Raw genomic sequence first — 20076 nt, 5'->3', positions numbered from 1 at the left:
ACGTAAGACGTTTTTAACACGTGAAAATGACTCTTGCGTCCCGAATATCGTTGTCATTGCAATCACATGGAGGCGCTGTTTCCAAAGACTGACTCAGTCGTAATTTCGATTTTGCTAACAGAGCCTGCTTTTGTCTGTTCCTCTATTTTACCAATCTCCTGTGCAGTAGGTGGCGCTAATGCAACTTCTGCGTCTTTTCAAGATGAAGTAGACTGACCGAAAAAATGGCGGATGACAAGGTGAGTGAGATGTGTGTGGCTTCTAATTTATAAATAATAATAATTTGCTGCTCATGACAGCAATAGTTAAGAGAAGCACAAAAATATGGTATCCCACAGAAAATGTTAGTTCTGTGTTATAATCACTTGGGAGGTTCTCGGAGAGAGGAAAGAAAGGAGCCGACCCTGTGAACATGCAAGAAACTTCAGAGAAACTTACTATGTATGTGATGATGAACCGGCAAACTGCCGCTAGTGGACTTTTACTGTACATCACGGTCTGTTAAAATTACATACGTATTGTGGATTATGGTTTGTGTATGTTTCTTTCTTTCTTTTTTTTCTTTTTTTTATATATTTCACATGAGCTGTGTTTATTTCAGGATCCTCTGAGACAGTTAAAGGATCTAACTCGGCTTAAAAATCAGCTGGAGGCGATTCAGAAGAGAGTGGAGACCGAGGTATCGGCAGAATTTCCCCAGGTGAGCTCATATAGGTGCCCCGTGATCAAATAGGCACGTGGCACTGAACCAGGACATTTTCGTCCAGTTTTACATATTATTCTGTAAGATATATTTCTGAAACTATCAGTACCTCAAAAGAATATATATTTCTAAATCAACAGCGTCACAAACAGGTTGGAGATTCGTGATTGATTTCCGATCTCTAGTTTTGTTCCGATTTACACTGATCTCAACTGTTTTTGATTTATTGTTGGTTGAGAAAAACAATTAAACGTGTGTAAAGTATTGCCATAGCTTGCCAGTTATTTATACTCGGTTGATAAGTGATAGGTGTGAGAGCAGTTTCTGCAAAACAAAGTTTTACAGGGACTGTTTTCCATTTGTAGAAAATACAACTTGCCTTGAAATGGTACTTTATGTACTTTTAAATCATCTCCTTGAAACTCAAAATAGCTTTATTTGTACAGTTTAAACGTTGATGCTTTCTTTTCCTTACCATCAGCTTCGACATCAAAGACTATTGTTTATGATTTAGTTCTGTGCATGCACAACTTTAACATAGTTTAGATTTTTAAAGTTCAGACTGTCCTGATGTCCTAGTGCATCTCTAATAGTCAGGTAGTGTCGCAAAATTTGTCATAGTAGCACTACAGCTGTCACGTATTCACCACCTGGTATGTTTTACACTTTTTATTGCTTTTGCAAAAGAATTATGATCAACCAAATTTGGCTTTTTTTTTTTTTTTTTTTACAGGAAAAAAAAAAGAAACAGAAAAACCCTTGAACGTCAAAGTAAAATCAGCTAAAGCTGAATTTTAATACGTTTCTTTGCGTCTCTTTTCCTTCTGTAGGGAAGCTCGGTGCTGGGATCGCCCTTCCTGAAGGGCTTTTTGGTCGGCTATGTGGTGGCCAAGCTGCGCTCCTCGGCCTTCCTGGGAGTGCTGCTGGGAACTGCCACCGGCATTTACGCAGCCCAGAGCTATCAGGTGCCTAACATTGAAAGGACCGTTAAAGATTGCATGAGCACAATGAAAAAGGGACCAAAGTGAATTGGGCTGACGTTCACTAAACGAAGAAGTGCTCTTGGAGGTACTGGTCCGCGGCAGACCGAAGTTGAACTTTTCTGAGTAAGGAGGATTTATGCATACATTCTTTTGACTGGAATTCCACTGGGGACCTAAAGAGAGAAACTTTATTCGCTTTTACTGTTGCTTTGGGTTCAGTTTGATCCTGCTTTAATTTCTACCTTTATCTGTCCACTGTTGACACGTCGCACCTGCGTGACGTCGTGCCTACGAGGCTTAGGGCTTAACTAAAGCAGCTATATTTATATTAAGGCCTTTGGATTTTAATACGGAAAACAGGCAGAAACTTTCCCCACTTCATGTAACCCCACAACTTTACTGTTCCGTTCAAAAATGATCACAATTTAATCTTAGAATGTGTTGGAAATAATAGTTAAAGAAAACTGATTTAATTTTTTTTGTTTGTTTTTTTGCACTGAAGTTATCCTTTGTACTTGTCGGAGCTGGTGTTTGTTTTGCGTCATTTAGAATGATTGTAATCGAGAACGTGGGGCCTCAAACCCCGGCCGGGACTAAGAAACAGTGGGCGAACAGGATCAAGTGGGGCTTCCTGTTGGGCCTGATGGTGCTCATCTATGGCTCTCATGCGCCACTTATCACTCTCACCAAGGTAGACGGTCAAGTCCCATTCAACGCCTCCTCCTGCGTCCTCATGATCGAGCTGGCCAAGCTGCTCGTCTCCCTGCTGAGCCTGGTTTTCACAGGCGCCACGACGATACCGCGGTCTCCTCCGCGTCTCGTCGCCCCTTACGCGATCCCCGCCGTGCTGTACACCTTAAACAACAACCTGGTTGTGGTCATGCAGGCCTACATGGACCCGAGCTCTTTTCAAATACTCTCCAATCTGAAAATAGCTTCGACCGCCCTGCTGTACTCCGCCTGCCTGGGGAAGAGGCTGCGGTCTGAGCAGTGGTTGGCCCTGGGGCTCCTCATGGCTGCGGGGGGCTTCCACAGCTACAGCAGCCTGGATCTACAAGACCCTGAGAGGATCGACGTCGATGAGGGTCCCAGGCTTCACATCACTGCTTGGGGGCTTTTCCTCGTGCTGGTTTACGCCGGCGTGTCGGGTCTGGCAGCAGTTTACACAGAGAGGGTGCTGAAGAGCCAAAGGTTGCCCCTCAGCGTACAGAACCTCTACCTCTATATGTTTGGAGTGGCAATCAACGGACTGTCCTCTCTCTCCTCCGTAGGAAGCGACCAAGGGTTTCTGGAGGGCTACTCGGGGGTGGTGTGGGGCATCATCGCAGGACAGGCAGCAAATGGACTTCTGATGTCTGTGGTGCTCAAACACGGTAGCGGCATCACCAGACTGTTTGTCATTTCCTGCTCCATGCTGGTTAATGCGCTGCTGTCCTGGGCTATTTTAGGATTACAGCTCACTCCTTTGTTTCCTCTACCTTGTGCACTGATTGGATTGGCAGCTTACCTTTATTACAGATAGCAGAGGGTTTGAGCTTCAAACAAAGGCTGCCAGTTGTGGTCCTTAACATTTGAGATTATTTTACTGGTACTGTGCGATGGAAAAGTATTCATTTCTCTCAAACACATTTCGATGTATTGTTATTATACACATAAAATCTGAAAGGTAGGACTTTTGTTTGGAGTCAATAAATGAATCAGGTTTTGAGGCAGCTGCAGATCTTTTGGGGTTATCAAGCAGTGCTACATCTAGAAACACTTCCACTCTTCTCTAGTTGAAACTCGCTCAGATCAAAAGCAGAGCTTGTCACAAATTAGGTCTGGACTTTGACTGGACCGTTATAACATATACATTTGTAGAACAGTGTTATGCGTAGGTTTGAGATTACAGTCCAGCTGGGAACCTCCTCTTCAGTTTCAGGTATTCTAAAGCCTCTGACGGGCCTGGTACGTCATCTAGTTCCATTTAATTTTCACATAAACTCTAACCAGCATCCCTGCTCCTACTAAAGCATCACCAGCAGTGTGGGTTACCATGGGGATCTTGTTTTGAAGCTGATGTGCAATCATAGTGTTTGGCAAATAATTTAATTTAACCAATTTAGTTAAATTGGTTAAACACCTTAAACATGTTTGCTGTCTCTCCCAAGTGTCTTATGTTAAACTTCTTATGACTTTATTTCAACAATAACTGTCTTTCTGAAACTCTCTTGTAAAATGGCCTGATTTGTGAAGTGCATGACAAATCTTTTTAAATCTGTTGTTACACCTGAGCTATGGATCCCTGTAGCTCCTCCAGAGTTACAATGGGAATCTTGACTGCTTTTCTGATCGAAGCTCTGCTTCATCAAACTTCCAAAACTCTAATCTTCACAGTGAGCTTGGTCCATTGCTTAAAATCCCAATAAAATACAGACATTGAAGCTGAAGTGTGACAAAATGTGGAGAATCTTAAGGGATATTGGCACTTTTTCATGGTATTGTCTGGTTTGTGTTTTTTGCCTTTGTGTTATCTGCCTTCTAAAACTGAACTCTTTTAGTCCTTTACTTTATTTACTTCAGATGCAGAAGTGTTACCAGTGTGTCAAAGAACGAGCTGACAAAATTAATCAAATGTTGTTGGGGGTTTTTTTGTTACACAGTTACATTGTTGCAGAGAGATCCTGCAAGGATCCATAATCTTACAACAAATCATCTTAAAAGCACGACATCAGGGATAAAATGTTACATGTCATGACCAATAAAGTTTCTGAGCCGTTTACTAACATGCGTTTTCATGATTTAAGCAAAGTCTGAGACTCAATGATGCTGGTTTATCAAGTCAGTCACAGGATCTCCTCGCACAGCAAGAGCGTCTTTAATCTCCCCCAGTGCTGCAGAGTTGGAGAAACATGAGAACATTGTGAAGAGTCTTTCCAGTTATGTGACCAGCTTGCTGGGAAACGCTGACCTTTTCGAAGATCCTTGTTTTCTGCTTGCAGCTGCTGGTTCTGCGCCGACAGGTAGATGGCATCCTGCACAGCTTCCAGCAACACGCTCCTGTATCTTCCCTCTGAGATCTTCCTCTGCTCCTCGCTAACTTGACGAAACGCCCTGAACACCTGCAGAGCAGGAATACTGATAACAAGCATGTTTGGGTGATGCAGTTAGATGTGGGTTGGGTCAACTGGGTTCTTGACTGTAAAATTATACCGTTATAGGCACTTCACAAGCCTACAAACAATAACATTTCGATTGGCTTATGCTTGTTTATATTTTATATTTTAATACAAATAATCTACTCGGCAATGACAGTAATAAACTCTTCACAATATGGAGAAATGACAACCAGACATGCTTTGGTCAGCTCATATTGGGGCCTTCAACTGAATAAATACAGTACAATAAGGGCAAAACTGCAAGAGTTGGAGCCTATTATGGACAATAATGGCTAAGATTATGTTTGGTAACATGCACCCAAGATTGTTTCCCTTCTCTAAGTTAATGAGGAGACTGGTAGTAGTTTAAACCACAACACAGTCAGAATAAATTTATCTTGATATTCACGTCTTTGAACTTTCTGAAAGTTCAAAGATGTGAACTTTCTTAAAGAAAAGCCTTAAGAAAATAATTCAAAGGTAGAGTTTACAAAAATCTAACTAAGGCCTCCTTTTGACTCTTAGGTTCAATTCCATGCACATCCTGAGGAAAAAAAAAAAAAGTTCAATGTTACTCTTCATTGTAACGACTCGGTGTGTTTTTGTGTTTTTTCCCTAAACTATGCAACTAGCTGCTGTTTTTTGTGCTCTCTCTCTCTTTTTTTTTTTTACGCAAATCTTTTTCCAAACCAAGAAACTATATTTTGTGTGGATTTAAAGCCAATTAATTCCCACCTGTAGGCTCTCTTCCCTCAAACAATGCAACTCCGTTTGGTGTCTGTGATGCTGATCCTGAAGGTCGCTTTCTGCCTGCTGGGCCTCAGCACGAAGCGCCTCCATTTGCATCACCAGGACCTGCCTCTCTCTGCTCAGCACCAGCAGCTCCCTCTGAGGGCTTTCTGTCTGATGGAGCAATGAATAAAAACAGAGGTTAAAATGGAAAAAAAGTTCAAGGAAATCCCGGAGTTAATATGGAAGTGCAAGCCATTTCTGCCCACCATAAATTCAGCCTTGCACTTATTCAAACTGACTCAGCACTCTCGGCCGAGATAGATCACAAGCAGAATGTTAAACAACAGGGTATCTCATTATCTCACCGGCGGCTGCTCCTGCGCCAAGTCTCTCTCCATCTTCGCCACCTCCTCCTGAATTAATCTTGTGTGATCCTCCTTAAGTTGCCTCCTCCGCTCCTGCGCTTCGTTGTATTCCAACTGAGACTAATCATTAAAATGGCAAAATTAACGTCTTAGTGCGTGTTGCCCACTAATCCAAGCATACATCTTGTTTAGATGTTGAAAAGACTGGACTAAGCTTTGTAAATGTGTTGTCAAACCAGCGGCCGCGTACGCAAAGCTTTCTGCAAAGAGTTGCCCTAGGAGGCAATAATTGCAGCACTTTCTAAACAAATTTCTCAGTGGATTTCTAACAAGATCCTGCTGAAGGGGGGTTTTCACAAAGCTTTCAGGAGGGGTATTACTTACGGGAGTGGCGAGGATGACATTTGGGAGGCTTAAGAGTTTCTCAAGTGGAGAAAATAGTGTTGGAAAGGAAATGAGCAAATGAGACAATGAAGATTTGCTCAGCGGTTAATATTTGAAGTTGAGCTCATAGGGATTTTTCTCTCATCTCTCCCTTAATGCTCTTACCAAAGAATTAAGCTGTTTATGGGGGGAAATATTAACTCAAATGTGAAAGTTTGGGGCATTAAGAACTATTTTCAGGAGAGACCCCAGCCCCCGTGAGAAAATAACATTTCCCCAATCAGCTTAGCTAACGGTAAGGCGAAGACACGCCAGGTAAAAGAAGAAAATAAGTAATCAGGCAAGTCAGACAGCTACAAAGTTATCTATGCCGTCACAGTGAAACAGTGTTGAGCATTGTTCACTGTAGGTGTCCTAAAACCAGACTAAACGATTATGAGTCGACCTTACCTTTTTGAGCAAGACCCAAAAAGGATCCCTTCCTCTAAAATTAGACTCTGTGACAAAGTGGCCATATGGAAGGTGTTCTTAATGATACACCATGTAAAAAGTTTGTCAGAAAGAACCCTTACACCAGAAAAAGATTATTTTGTCAGAACCATACTGGTACTCCATTATGGTAGAGCTGGTGATGTCATGCTGTCAGGTAGCCTACTCACAAGGACATCTGCTTGACTAAGACTCCAGGAAAATATGTCGCCATTTTATGCTTCTTGATGTTAGAAATACCCTGTGATATGTAGGTGTTAGTTTTTAAAGCTTGATGCTATAAAGACCAGGCATAAAGGTCAGACAGAAAAGTTAGTGAGGTTGTAAATTATTGTGGCAAAAGTACATACATGTTCTCAGCAGAAACTTTTGACTAACAACGGCGAAAATATGTTATATTTTTCTGAAAGAAATCAAGAATAGATCAAAAATAGTCATTGAGAATGGCAAATTTCTGGTTTTCTGTTCATATTTCTAGCTTTAAGATAAATGGCACAATCTGTCTAAACTAGAAATAGAAATTGAGTATCTGAGCTTGATCAGTGGACAACATAAACAAAGCCATATTTGAGGCAATGTTCATTACTTGACAGAATTGGGACTTTGCTGAAACATTCCCATTCTTCTGTGTCTCTTCTCTCAGAGCTTCCTTCAGCTGTTGGATTCTGGTGACCCGCTCCTGGACCTTCTCTGCGCTGCCTTTACCTTCTGGAAATACCAGAGACACACAGAATACTCAATCAGGAATGGCTTTATCAACTGTACTGTGAAATGTGTCTTGTTACCTCTGATGTGCTCCTCCATTTCTTGTCTCAACTTTTCCTGCAGATATTTAGCCGTTTCTGTACTTGCTTTCTCTTTGATGAGGCAATCTACAGAAAGTTGGTGGCTGCTGGTTGATGATTTCTGTCACGTTAAAAAGCAAATATTAAACTTGATGATTTAGCTACATTATATTATGGTGGAAAACAACCAAACCTTAATTTTGGTTTTTATTCTCTCTGACTCCTCTCTCCTCTTCTCCCACGACTGACTTTTCACTATCTATTTTAGAGATGGCAGAATACATTTTTATTGCACCGACATGCTGCTGTATCGAATGCTGCAGTTTTGATTTTGTTTTATTTACCTTCAGATTCTGAGTCAGCTGAGCTAACTTGTAAATGCTCTGCACCTCACTCTCCCCTAGCAGTACCACATTTTGTAGCTCCACGATCCTTTCACGAAGCTCTCGCTCAATTGTCCTCGGATTCCAGCAAACAGAAGTGGGTTTAGTAAGTAATCCTCTCACTTTCTGAGCCAAATGTAAAGCAGATTGAGTTTCATCATCAAGGAAGCCTGAGAAGAAGCAATACCCAGAGTCAGATTTAATTCAGCCACCTCCCGTTTATATGTTTCTTTCACTTACCTTGAGGGTTGATGCAGTAGATGAGAAATGTCCTGTTGCTTCCTGTAAGTGCATCTTTAAGCAATTTGTGAAGGAGGTTGTCACTGACTACAGTAGGAGAGTTTAGTGTCTGGTCTAGGACCTTCAACAGCGGGATGACTCTGGGGGGGAAAAAATGCTTATGTTAGTAAATCTGATGTGAAAATAAGGAACAGCATTAAATTTCAACTAACTTTGTATTTGGAGAAAATTACAATTGATCACCTAAAATAAAAAAAATAAAACATTTACAAAAAAATTTTCCTACCTTTTTTTATGCCTTAAGAAAATAAAAATAAAAATTGGGAAAAAAAAATCCTGACACAAAGGATCATAATTCATGCATGAAATGGTTAAATTCTGTGTGTTCTGTTTTTCTACATAGAGACAATTCAGGACTTTTTCTCTTCTAATCAAAGACCGACTCTGTCATCAACTCCCCGCCTCTTGGTTTACCTTCCCCATGAAAATACTCTTGTTCTCCCAAACCCCCCAACATGGCAGCTGGCTGCTTATTCTGAAGATTTTCATCCCTGTGCCGGTTGTTTTGAAAATGAATATATGAAAGAAGTTTAAGAAGAGGTATGATTGTCAGAGACAATGACATATCTGGGAGTCGCAGCAGGAACATGACAGGCCTTATGGGAGAAACAAGCCAGGAGGGTTTTCTTACACAAAAGCTCACGCTGTTAACACATTGTCTTGATTTATGTCACTTACTTCGTTGTCATTTTATGTAAATACATACTCTGCTCTTGGACAGATGGCAATGAGCCACTGAATATATATAATAAAGCTAAGAAATCTTGGAGAAATTAATTCAGTAAGACTGAAAGCTGCATTTTCAATCAAAATGGTTATTAGTTTTGGGGAGAACTCAAGCATAAAATTATGTACATGGTTTTCAGTACACTATCTTCTTAGTTTAGACTAAATGTTTAGTATATCTCAGATTAAATTTACAACAGAAATTATACATTTTATAAGAGATGCAGTTTAGCTGCATAAATTGGATTGCAATGTAGAGATATTAAAGTACCAATTGAGGCAAACATTAATATGTCACATGCATTCTGGGCAGGTTGTTGCAGCTCGGTGAGCATTGGTAGGTAAATATTTGATCAGCCACTCAGACTCGTGTAACTGATCTGTTCGGGTTGCATGTCACCGACCCTCTGAGGTCAGTCCTGCTGGCTCCTCCTGCGAGGCTGAACAGCTGCAGTTTGCTGCGGCAGACATCCGACTCCGCCTGCTCCGGATGGAGTTTCCACTCAGCTGTCACCGAGAACATGGAGCTGCATCTGAGGGAAACATGTGCCACGGACAACAAGCACATTTATTTAATCCAATGTCTCAGAGAGAAAGCAAGTTCCCTCACTGAGACTGTTTTACGATTCGGAAAATCAAGTGAATGCAAGATGTTTGGTCCTGTCCTCTGTGATTTAAGCCTTTTTAGAGCGCATTGATGAAATACGACCTACCGGCTGGAAATGCTTCCTCTGTTGGTTTTCATTGACTCCCTGCAGGCTTTAAAAACATCACAGGCTTCCTCCGCTGAACATACACACACCTCAGATAAACCATCTATGACACTGAGAAACAAAAGAGATAGATATGTGGTTTATGTGTCAGCCACATAGGCAATAGTGGTTTTTTTAAACTTGCATCCTTTTATATTCTTGGGCTTTATATATTTTGTAGATATGATTATTTAGGGAGCACTTTATTACTTCCTTGCCTCTATCTTTTTCAATAAATGGCAAAGGAATCTGTCACTTGTGCTTTTGTACATCTGATGTTAGGTTTGAACTACTTTAAGATTTGGTAAAGAGCAGAACAGGTGCGTTAAAGCCTCAGATAAAAGGATTTTTTAAATCATGGTTGTACCTCAGTATATAGCAAAAAAAAAAGTGGTTGCTATAAATAGCAACCGCTAATTTGATAAAGTTTTGCTTTCATCAAGCCAAAATTTCTTGCAATCTTTTAAAGTGATGATGATTGATTTTTCTCCACACTTTCTGAAGGTCTTTTTTTTTTTGTTTTGTTTTTTTACTTTTTCATGTCACCTGACCATGATGTGCAGTGGGTTTAACAAGGTTTCCTTAATATAAAAAAGATAAAACTGCCCGAGGCAGTGAGGAAGCATTCCGCGGTTTTAAGTCTGGGACAACAAACGCTCTATCATCTCAAATTTCGCCTCAAGCTTTTGGAGCAGGTCAAAGCATCTGGCACATTGACCTGAGACAAAGCAACAATACAAATAGGTGCAGCAAGTCAGGCAGGTGAAATGCAGCATAAATACTGAGATAATGTTAAAGTGATTAAAAAATGTTTTAAAGCTATTTGTAAAAGGAATTCAAAATTGGAGAAAACGTGTTCTTGTTTGCTTGCACCTGTTAAAAAGTTAAATCAATCAAAGCGAGAGGCGATTAAAGCATGTCCTAGCTTCTCAAGGTTGCCTTTTGACGATATAATATTGATTTCTATAATCTGTTAAGACTGTGGGGAAAAAAACTGGATTTTTCAGTTTTTTGTTTTTACAAAACTATTACACATGTGAACAAAGTAGTTGGCAAACTTCTGTTAATGACCAAAAAAGCCAAATTGGTCACTGAAAGAACTTGAAACTGACAAAAGAAATGATTAATAAAAATGTAATACAGTTTAACCAATGAAAATCAGACATTGATTTTGAAATGAGGGTTAATAGAATGTAAACAGGCTTGGACAAAAATGACTGTACCTATAATATAAGATTTGAGTAAATCACTGCAATCAAGCGATTCCTTTGATTATCAAAGACTCTGCTGCACCTGCCGCAGGTACTTTGGCTGACTCTTTGTGAACAAACTTTTACACTTGTCTCAGGTTTGAAGGATGTCTGCTAAAAAGGGTAATATTCATAAAATTTGTTTTTTAATATTTTTTTTTTATTAAAGAACTGTATCCTATGTTCAACAGGATTTAGATCAGGACTCATAAAGGGCCAGTTCAGAATAACCCAATGTTTTGCTCTTAACCATAATTGGATGTATATCTTTAGGATGAGAGTTGATTTTCACATCTAAACACGATTTTTTTTTCATGTGCGAACAGGAAGTTAAGAGAGTTGAAAGGTGATCTTGTTGGTGTCGTGTCTACACAGCAAAACGTCTTTCTTATTCTCACAAGAATTTTGAACATTTTGTGCCATCCGTCTCCTAAAATTGACAAAAGGGCTTCAGGACAGAACGCTCTCCAGTGTGCTTCAGTGGGAAATAGAGATGACAACCTAGTACATAAGCATGAAAGAAAACGTTATTTCTGGAAAAATAGTGCCCAAGGGGCATCAAGTACTATGACAAAAAATGGTGTAAAATGAAACCCTGTGGGACTCCGCCATGGGAAGTCAGCAGAACAGGAGGTAAAAATCACTGATAGAAACACAAAACGTTTTTATCCCAGAGGCAAGATTTGTTGATCAAGGCAGCTTTAAATAATACCAAGAAGGTTTGGCCACTGGGAAACTAAATGTTAGATTTTCTTTTCAAAATCTAAATTAATGCGGTACGTAAATACATAATATTAATATACCTTCCGAGTACAGGATGAGTTACGAGCTGTAAAGTTTCTTTATTGAGGCTGAGGAGATCCACCGCGCTCCCGTCTGGGTAAAACTGTCAGAGAAACAATATTCCAAGTCATGTCACGTCGAAGCTGCTTTGGGGCTCTACCTTTCAACACATGGACAGACCTGAAGAAATGATACAGAGGTGAAGGACTCTGCTTTTTCCTCTGATGTTGTGCAGCTAAACAGACATGTCAGGATCTGAAACAAGGTCAGAGTCTCAGAATCCGGTCAAAGTAAAAACAGAAAATCCTCCAATGCATAGAGTAAAAATTTCATTGTCCACCTGTCTGAGGATGCTTTTGTCCGTCACGGCTCCGACCATCTCCGTGGGGGTTCCACACATCAGCAGTGCTACATTATAGCATTTTGATACGGACTCGGTCAGAGGTTGCAGGAGCTCAGAGTGAAGACTCTGCATGTTTCGGTTCAGATTGTTAGTTTCTGAGACTTGCCGTATTTAATAGCAAACAGAACGTGGATGAAAACAGATTAGGAAGTGTTTTACCTCTACACAGTTGGCTGTTACAACTTGATCAAATGTGAAGGACTTTGGTTCCTAAAAAAAACACGTCTGATTTGTGGCACCTTCCAGAGAACATCTGAAATATCGCGGTGCAGGAATAGGTTTACCTCATTCGTAGCAGATTTGTGGTTAATTTCACATCCTTCGACTGCTAAAGCGGCACAGTCTTTATATTCTGTGTGTCCAAGAACATGTGAACCTTCTTCATCTCAGCACTCAAAACCAAATAAATTCACATATTCCAGTAGTTTACTTACCTGGGCTTGTCGTGAGTATAACTCCCACTTTCACCGTCTCTGCTCCCCCACACATCTAACAGTGGATGGAGATGAGTAACAATTCAACCAACACAAGTCAATACAGTCTTTACTTATCTTAAATATCTCTGTGCTTCTAAAGAAATGATACGATCTATTAAAGTACTGTATTAAATATATACTTACAGGTGTGTTTATGATTGCTGTGGCCATCCTGAACGTGTGGCTTTGCACAGCCACTTTCTGACCTGGATTGTATTACAGCAGGGTGAATTATTAATGAGACAGAATCTACTTTCACTGGCTTAAATCATGGGACTGCAGTTTCAAAAGACACATTTTTAAGGTCACTTATGAATTTTGAGATGGGCAGGAATCTGTCATTTTAATATATATATGGTATTTATTTTCTTGAAAAGAAAAATTATTTCATTATTTGTATTTATTTACAGCAGAAGTCAGATTTAGTACAGTTATGCACAAAATTATCCATACCCTGGCAGACATAGATTGAAAGTTGAAAGTAAACTTTTAAATTTACAAACAGGTTTCTTCTGAATAGAAGCAATGTTAATATATACTTGAATCTAATATCCAATCTGTGAAGGTAGCCAAACAGTTGGAGGCCCTCCAACCTCAAATCAGCTCAGCATCAAAGATGAATCATCACAATACCAGAGAAAACCTGGAAAAAAATTATCTATTTTTAAAATGGTATGTTTGATCTTACGCTAAAAACGGGTTTTCTCTTGATTATTGAGAAGGTATAAATTATTTTAGCCAGGCCATTTTTATTAGTGAAAACAGATCATTTGTTCTGATACCCCTTTCACTTTATTTTCACTTTATTTCATTATCTTTAGAGAGATGTACCAGTGTGTCTTATTTCATATGAATTTCATGAGAATTAAACTTCTTGGATGAATGAAAATGCTTTATAAATATATAAAATATGCCAGTCCTGAATACATTTGATCTTAACTACATGATATAACCCAAAGTCTTTTGGCAAACCTTCCACAGACTAAGCATATGCTCTGTCCACAAACCTGATGGGTTTTCACTAATAGGTGCAGCTCTCAGCATAGGAAACATCCAAGCTGTTGTGTTTACATCTCTAATTGTTTCAGTTATAATTTCTTCTTGCCTAATCGTTTTTTTATGCTTTGTGTGCAGTGGGGCTGAAAACTTTGACATTTTGAAATATCAATGCTTGTCTTGTGTTAAATATATGAGATACTCTAAGAGAAAGCTAAGTATTTTCTGAGTTAGTACATATTGAATAAATGAAACACTGTAAGGATATGGACAGTAGGGCTGACTTTCAGCAGATTTTGCATCTTTCTTTAGTATTCAACATCTTTTGATAATAGCAGTTTGGTGTTTAGATCTTGTTAATTTGCTGAAAGCTTAAGAATTGCTTTCACCTAAACGTTGAATCAGAGAGAATATTATACTTTCATCTTGTGTGTCGGAAGAAAAACATAAAATAAAAATGAATCAAAACACAAGGTAAATTAGTTCTTGGAGACACTGACAAAACAAACTGATTTAACAGTTTCCAGACATTTTATTAAGACAAATTTGAGTAAAATCTTGTAAACATTGATTTATAATTAAAATATTTAAATATGATTTGTTACAAAAAGTAATTATTGTTGTTAGAATGTATTTACTAGTGAACATTACATTTATAATCTAGTATGCTTGTGTGCAATATCTTACTTGTAGCAGCTAGAATTGAATGCCTCACAAAATTCCTTTTTAAAGTGTAGGTTTGGCAAGAAGTGGGAGTTTTAATGAGCTACAAACTCCCACCTTAAGTCAAATCAAAGGTCGGTGCTAACACAGTCACAAATTCTCCTCTTCATACGCTTACATTATTTTGGACAATCCTGAAAATGGTCCTTGTGTGCATTAAGTATCAAGAAGACTAAAACAAATGAGGTTAAATTTCTATATTTTCTAGCACAGTCTGTTGACTCTGGGGCTCCTCTCCACTCTATAGACAATTGAAACATTGTAAACTCCAAAAAGTATTTTTAAGCACTGCTGTCAGTAAAAATCACTACAATTGAGGACAAAGAACTTGTTTGAAGTTGAAATGTGAGCATTCATTCAGCAGCTGAACGGTCTTCTTTTAGCCGACAGCAGAGGAAGCTCCGGCGAAGTGACACAGGAAACGGTTTCATTCGCGTATTCAGAGAAATGGTAGTTGGTGAAGCGTAAATTCAAACTGGAAGACTCTATTCATCGCACCTGCTCAGCCAAGCATCTCGTCATGCGCCCCGATTCGCTCCCGTGATAAGGTCCAGCTGTTCACCTGCTTCCGCTCTTTGGCTGAGCTCCAACCTTCCTCCACCCCTCCTCCACCTTCAGCTGGTGGCTTCTTCAACATCCAATCAGTCTTCAGCATCCTCTCTACCACCAGCGTCCGGGCCCAAGGTGGGGAACGACGTCACTAATCTACAAACACAGCAGCTCATTATCTTACCAGCGTAACGTCTTCCTCCTGGGTCCAAGCGCCAAAGATTTTCATTTGTCAATTAGACTTTCTAATCTCTCTCTCTCTCTCTCTCTCTCTCTCTCTCTCTCTCTCTCTCTCTTTGTGAGTCTTTCCAGGTTGAAATGCAGATTTGATAGATGTTTGTTACATAATGTCAGTTGGTCAATGTTAAGTTTTAAGTGAGCTGCAAGCGACATAGAAACTACAAACAGACAACACAGAATCCAGGAAGTAGCAATGCAATTGCATCTAATCACTAATATGTTTATTCAGGCCTTATTTCATTAATACCTTTAACAGCTGTATGATCTAAAGACTTTGGGACAAATAATGTGATTGTTGTAGAGGAAAATCTTTATTGCCACTTCTTTTACATTTAAAAGAAAAAAAAAACACTTCCTCGCGTTTCCATTCTTTAAAGGGCAGGTTCACCAAAATTATGAGAGCTAAACATTTTTGCAGTTGAAAAACCACAGTTTGACTCAGAGTTAGGCAGATGAAACTGGAACTATAAATCAAATATGTTCTTTATTTGGGTGAACCAACCATTTAACCATTAATCTCAAGCAAATACATATTAATATTTCACAGGATATGATCAATCTTATGCAGTGTAAATCAAGGCACCCAATGAAAAGATATTAAAAGCATTAATGTAACAGGCCTCTACTGATTTTATTCCAAGCAGATAGTAAAATGTATAGCATGATGTGATTAAGTGGAAAGGAAGCTCGTTTTGAAGTTAAACTGCTACGATTCGGATAATAGCGTCCAATTTTAAATAACCAGTTTCATGAGTCTGCAAAGATAGGCCTAGCAAGAAGAAATGCTTTGCTTCCAGCTTTCTCTTAATTCACTTTTCCGTCTGAAAGACAAAAAAAATACACAGTTTATCACAACCACACATTCTCGCAAAACGTTAGGGTGACTAGATAAAACAACGTCATCAAAGCACCGCACCCTCTTCAAGGAAGGTCTTCTGCATCATCCTTGGTGCGACCATCATGCGGCGAAATCCGGCACCTACGTTCAATTTATGAAAAGAGGAGGTAATCAAAATGTCATCTTTTGAAATTACCACATAAGAATCTGACCTTTGATCTGAGTTTGCTACCTCGGTTGCAGTCAGGGCGGCCGCGAATTGTGGTGCCCTGGATGGGGTTGCCGGACTGATCCACACACCAGCAGAAGCCGGTAGCGTGCCAGCACTGCATGGGCTTGTAGTGGCCCTGCTCGTCACACTGGGGCTTGTATGCGCCGATCTTTCCCACTCCAGGTGTGGCCTCCATCTGACATTTGGTCTTGATCAGAGAGGCTGTCCAAACATTGCAACAAAAAAAAAAAAAACAGTATTAAAAACTGTGGGTTGCATGGATGTTTGAGAAGATACTGAATGGAAGAAAGTTGCAGTAACCTGGCTGAGGGGTGGGGCCTGCAGGCTCCTGCTGGGCCATCTGGAAGATCAGCCAGTAACGCATCCAGGATTGGAAGTTCTGCAGAGGACAACACATCCAAAATGCATGATGAAAAGTTTGTTTTAATTTAAATAACCACAATTTCTTGGGGTGGGTTCCCCTTTGGCAAGCAGGAAGCCTCACCTTCCACTCGCTCTCGTTGATCTGCTGCTGCAGGCTCCTCAGGTTGGCCAGGAAGGTCTCGTTGAACTGTGGCAGGCTGACGTCCTGCTCGAAACAGATATGCGCTTAAAAATCCGTCTAAAACAGTCAGAGGAACCACAAGTTTCTGAGTGCAACGTACCTTCATCATATCCATGACTTGTTTCTCCACACTGACGATGGCAGTGTCCTCCACTTTCTGTTGGGAATAAGAGTCCGTGTTTAAAATCCAAGTATCTAATAGCTGTATTTTTTGTCACATTTAATATGTTTTTTTTTGTTTTTCTTTTTTTGTTTTTTTTTGTGAAATGTTGGCGTGAACTCACAGTCAAGGGTGTCTTGGAAGATGTGTCGTCTTCGGTGAAATCCGCCAGCAGAGGCAGGCTGTTCATGGGCATGGCCATCCTGGCGGGGGCAACACCTGAGGAACAGCCAAGACAAAACCAGTCCAGTTAGAGCAAAGATCACTAAATACTTTTTTAGATAAAATCAGTTTAATGGAACCGATTTGACCACATGAAGTAAGCTAAAAGGGCTCAAATTGCAAAAACTTGCGATCTGTTCTGAAAAAATTTAAGTATAGATAAGAAACGAGGTTGTTCTCGTCTGTGTCTGTCTGTCAGGAGAGTTACAAAGACATTTTAAGGATTTGGGGCTACAGTGAACCACATTGAGAGTCATTATACATAAATAAGGGAAACATAGAACAGTGGAGTGGTCAGCCTATCAAACCTTTTAAAACATTTAAAACTCCAGAGAATCACAAAAAAACAAACAAACCCAGAACACAATCTTAAGTACTGCAGAGCTCACATGAAAATCAGAAGATTAATATGAATAAAACGATAATTATCCAGGAAGCGAATGGCTTCGCAGCCTTCCTGTATGAGTCTTTCTATTAACTACAAACAAACAACTTTTAGCTAGAACGGCTGAAAAAAGTGTCAGTATAACATCAAATATGAAATGACTCGGTTTTTCCCCTTCACGAATCATCACACCAATTTTATTTGTGACACAGTCAAAAAAAACAAAAACAAATCGCCTTTCCAGATAAAGTTCTCACTTCCCTTTTCAGCTGTTGACTCCTAACTCTGTCTGATTATAAGAAAATTCACAGTCATTTCCTACCTCCTTGAGATACTCGAATCATCTGTTTGCTCATCCTCTCGGAGCTCTTCGTCAGGGTGTGGATCTGCTGCTTGTGGTCAAAGAGCATGTAAGCGGTGAAGACCTGGCTGGCCAGCAGCAGGCATGCCAGCGTGGTCAGGCCAGCGATCTTCAGGGCACGGCTGTTGGAGCCACTGCAAAAAAAACAAAGGTAAAATATTGATAATTTAAAAAGAATCACACCATGACAGGAGGATAAACAGAAAAAAAATAAAGAAATAAAAAACAAAACACGGTGTATTTTAACCACCCACATATTAACAAAGTGACTCAAAGGGATTTCCGAAAGAGTGGTCTGAGCTTTGGGGAGACGAGAAGACACTTTCACAAGAGATATATTAGAACTTTGGACCGTCCAGAATACATAGAAAAAAACCCATTGCATGAGTCAGCCAAACTTTTTTTCTTTCTTTTTTTTTTAATGTGACTGTAGCTTTTTCTTTGTTAACTTTAGGAGAGAAATGCATATCAAATGTAAGTAAATAAATAAAATACAAGCAAAGCAACTTTAAGTAAAGCTAGGAAATTTTAAAAACTGTTTAAAAATGAAATAAACAAATAACCCAAGAAGACACTTTTAATTAGTTCTGTGATGTGTCTCTGTTATTCTCATATTTGTTTAGATTATGTATATTTTTAGTGGTTTAATTTATACATTCGTTTATACATTATTCCATTCTACTGCTCTACATTTAAAAAGTGATGTTTATTGAAGAGCACCTTCTTGATCTAAATAATAACTAGATAAACAATAACCAGGAAAATTACTATTACCAATATTGTGGTTTATATACAACAAAAACAAAAACGAACAAAGAAAAACGAAAATGTAGGGTATCTGTTTCGTTTGTCTGTTTTCACGCTCCGCTAATAGCAGGTGACCATCAGTAGTTGCTAGGCAGATTTCCATCTCTGGTACAAAGCGGAAGTTTATGTAAGCATTTTTGAAGGACTACTTCAGATGGATAGAAGTTGTTTTCTTTAACAAATATTCTTAACATTTATTCAATTTGACGATAATTTTATTTTACATGTTCAAATAATCCCTTTTAATATACTAAAAATATATATTAACAGTGAAAAAAGAGAGTCTTGCCAATCCAAGTGATAGCGTCACTAGTTACTTGGTAGAACTCAGATCTCTTCGCACATCAAAGAAACCTTCAGTTAAGATCATTCTTTTTACTACTAAAATAAAGATTTTTTTTTTAAACATACAGATTTTCCAGAATATTAATGAGATATAGGGGCTTCTTTGGTTTTTAAGATCTGAAATAGAAATCAGAAAGATAACACTTTTTATTTAGTAATCATACAATATAAATCAGTTGATTACTCCGTTAAACTAAGGGAAATATGTTGCATCTGTTGCACGCAATCCTCTAAAATAAAGGGAAATGTGCAGACTGGGGTCTTCCTTGTTATATTATAGAATAAATTCTCCCAGTTTAGATAAATGAACAAATACCCCTTTCAACTAAATACGATGTTAATGAGATTTGGTTTTTTTTTTGTTTTTTTGTCAAAAAAGATTTTGTGTTGTAAATAAAAACGAATGCATGATTAGTTCCTCTCACCCTCTGGGCCCTGCATTGTTAACCAGGACTTCATGGCTGCCAGAAACACTTCCTCTGGCCAGGGGAGCATCTTCTTGATTGTTGGCCATCCTCTCTGTGTCTCGGCTCCGTCAGAGAATCAATGTGAAGAATTGTCCACGCACTCTAAAGTATAAATTCCCCTCAGAATGAGGAAGGAGGACTAAATGGGTTCCAGTGAAGGTAAGAAAGTGCCACTGTTGAAAAAAATAAAAAAAAATAAAAAATAAAAACTTGTGGGATGGATCAGCGGGGTGAGCTCTGATTGGTCGTTCATCACATCATCACCAGTTGATAGAGGCAGACAACAGCGAGAAGACGGTGGTTTTGTCTTCAGATCTGGAGTTTTCTATTACTTCTCATTACATGTAGTGGTTTTAGAGTTTTTAGCTTTATAGAATAACTTAGTATTGTGAATGTCACTTGAATGGTGGAGAAATTATGAAATGTGTGACGTTTGTATGATGTACTTTTTTTTTATTCATAAATTTATGAATGGTCAAAAGAAAGGGAAGCAAAGAGCCAATAAAAATGACACCATGCCTGCAATATGACGATATCAGAACAACTATGGCACTTT

At 39.1% G+C, this 20076-nt stretch overlaps 4 protein-coding genes across 6 annotated transcripts; 2 read left to right on the top strand and 2 right to left on the bottom strand.

The window, feature by feature from the left end:
- The first annotated feature begins 70 nt into the window (after positions 1 to 70).
- Positions 71 to 7566, top strand: LOC145553045 (SLC35A4 upstream open reading frame protein-like). Its single transcript, XM_081611387.1, has 4 exons — positions 71 to 239; positions 602 to 700; positions 1534 to 1809; positions 7437 to 7566. The coding sequence occupies exons 1-3, from the start codon at positions 225 to 227 to the stop codon at positions 1729 to 1731; spliced, it is 312 nt and encodes a 103-aa protein (XP_081467513.1). The 5' UTR covers positions 71 to 224; the 3' UTR covers positions 1732 to 1809; positions 7437 to 7566.
- LOC103471275 (putative UDP-sugar transporter protein SLC35A4) lies at positions 2237 to 4447 on the top strand. The gene has a single exon (XM_008420159.3). It carries the CDS (start codon positions 2237 to 2239, stop codon positions 3206 to 3208), a length of 972 nt encoding a protein of 323 aa, XP_008418381.1. The 3' UTR covers positions 3209 to 4447.
- LOC103471276 (kinesin-like protein KIF17) lies at positions 4424 to 12859 on the bottom strand. Of its 3 annotated transcripts, XM_008420161.2 has the most exons (18): positions 12796 to 12859; positions 12610 to 12664; positions 12460 to 12527; positions 12335 to 12385; positions 12113 to 12241; positions 11953 to 12027; positions 11793 to 11875; positions 9701 to 9811; positions 9392 to 9520; positions 8202 to 8341; positions 7923 to 8131; positions 7772 to 7837; positions 7579 to 7699; positions 7380 to 7501; positions 5921 to 6040; positions 5559 to 5726; positions 4637 to 4787; positions 4424 to 4559 (listed from the first exon to the last, which is right to left on the bottom strand). In XM_008420161.2, exons 1-18 carry the CDS (start codon positions 12820 to 12822, stop codon positions 4486 to 4488), a joined length of 1899 nt encoding a protein of 632 aa, XP_008418383.2. In that variant the 5' UTR covers positions 12823 to 12859; the 3' UTR covers positions 4424 to 4485. The 3 variants fall into 3 exon arrangements, with proteins under 3 accessions (XP_008418383.2, XP_008418382.2, XP_017162733.2); XM_008420160.2 differs by having other exon boundaries at positions 4437 to 4787; XM_017307244.2 differs by lacking the exons at positions 4424 to 4559; positions 4637 to 4787 and having other exon boundaries at positions 5570 to 5722.
- Positions 12860 to 15448: 2589 nt separating this feature from the next.
- Positions 15449 to 19680, bottom strand: cd74a (CD74 molecule, major histocompatibility complex, class II invariant chain a). The gene is made up of 9 exons (XM_081611381.1): positions 19479 to 19680; positions 17863 to 18035; positions 17058 to 17152; positions 16874 to 16930; positions 16714 to 16797; positions 16530 to 16608; positions 16230 to 16430; positions 16076 to 16138; positions 15449 to 15980 (listed from the first exon to the last, which is right to left on the bottom strand). The coding sequence occupies exons 1-9, from the start codon at positions 19565 to 19567 to the stop codon at positions 15964 to 15966; spliced, it is 858 nt and encodes a 285-aa protein (XP_081467507.1). The 5' UTR covers positions 19568 to 19680; the 3' UTR covers positions 15449 to 15963.
- Between the last annotated feature and the right edge of the window lie 396 nt (positions 19681 to 20076).

Source organism: Poecilia reticulata, chromosome 10 (genome assembly GCF_904066995.2).
Source record: "Poecilia reticulata chromosome 10, P_reticulata-male-v2, whole genome shotgun sequence".
Taxonomy (NCBI): domain Eukaryota; kingdom Metazoa; phylum Chordata; class Actinopteri; order Cyprinodontiformes; family Poeciliidae; genus Poecilia; species Poecilia reticulata.
The sequence above is the reverse complement of the archived record's forward strand: the minus strand, read 5'-3'. Positions and strand labels throughout refer to the sequence as shown.

Coding starts and splice junctions, on each gene's coding strand:
- LOC145553045 (XM_081611387.1), top strand. Junction 701..1,533: donor TATCGGCAGAATTTCCCCAG/GTGAGCTCATAT, acceptor TTCCTTCTGTAG/GGAAGCTCGGTGCTGGGATC.
- LOC103471275 (XM_008420159.3), top strand. CDS start 2,237: ATGATTGTAATCGAGAACGTGGGGCCTCAAACCCCGGCCGGGACTAAG.
- LOC103471276 (XM_008420160.2), bottom strand. CDS start 12,822: ATGGCCACAGCAATCATAAACACACCT. Junction 12,028..12,112: donor ACAAAAGCATCCTCAGACAG/GTGGACAATGAA, acceptor ACCTTGTTTCAG/ATCCTGACATGTCTGTTTAG. Junction 5,727..5,920: donor TGGCGCAGGAGCAGCCGCCG/GTGAGATAATGA, acceptor TTGCTCCATCAG/ACAGAAAGCCCTCAGAGGGA.
- cd74a (XM_081611381.1), bottom strand. CDS start 19,567: ATGGCCAACAATCAAGAAGATGCTCCCCTGGCCAGAGGAAGTGTTTCT. Junction 16,798..16,873: donor AAGTCATGGATATGATGAAG/GTACGTTGCACT, acceptor TGTTTCGAGCAG/GACGTCAGCCTGCCACAGTT. Junction 16,139..16,229: donor CCGCCCTGACTGCAACCGAG/GTAGCAAACTCA, acceptor AATTGAACGTAG/GTGCCGGATTTCGCCGCATG.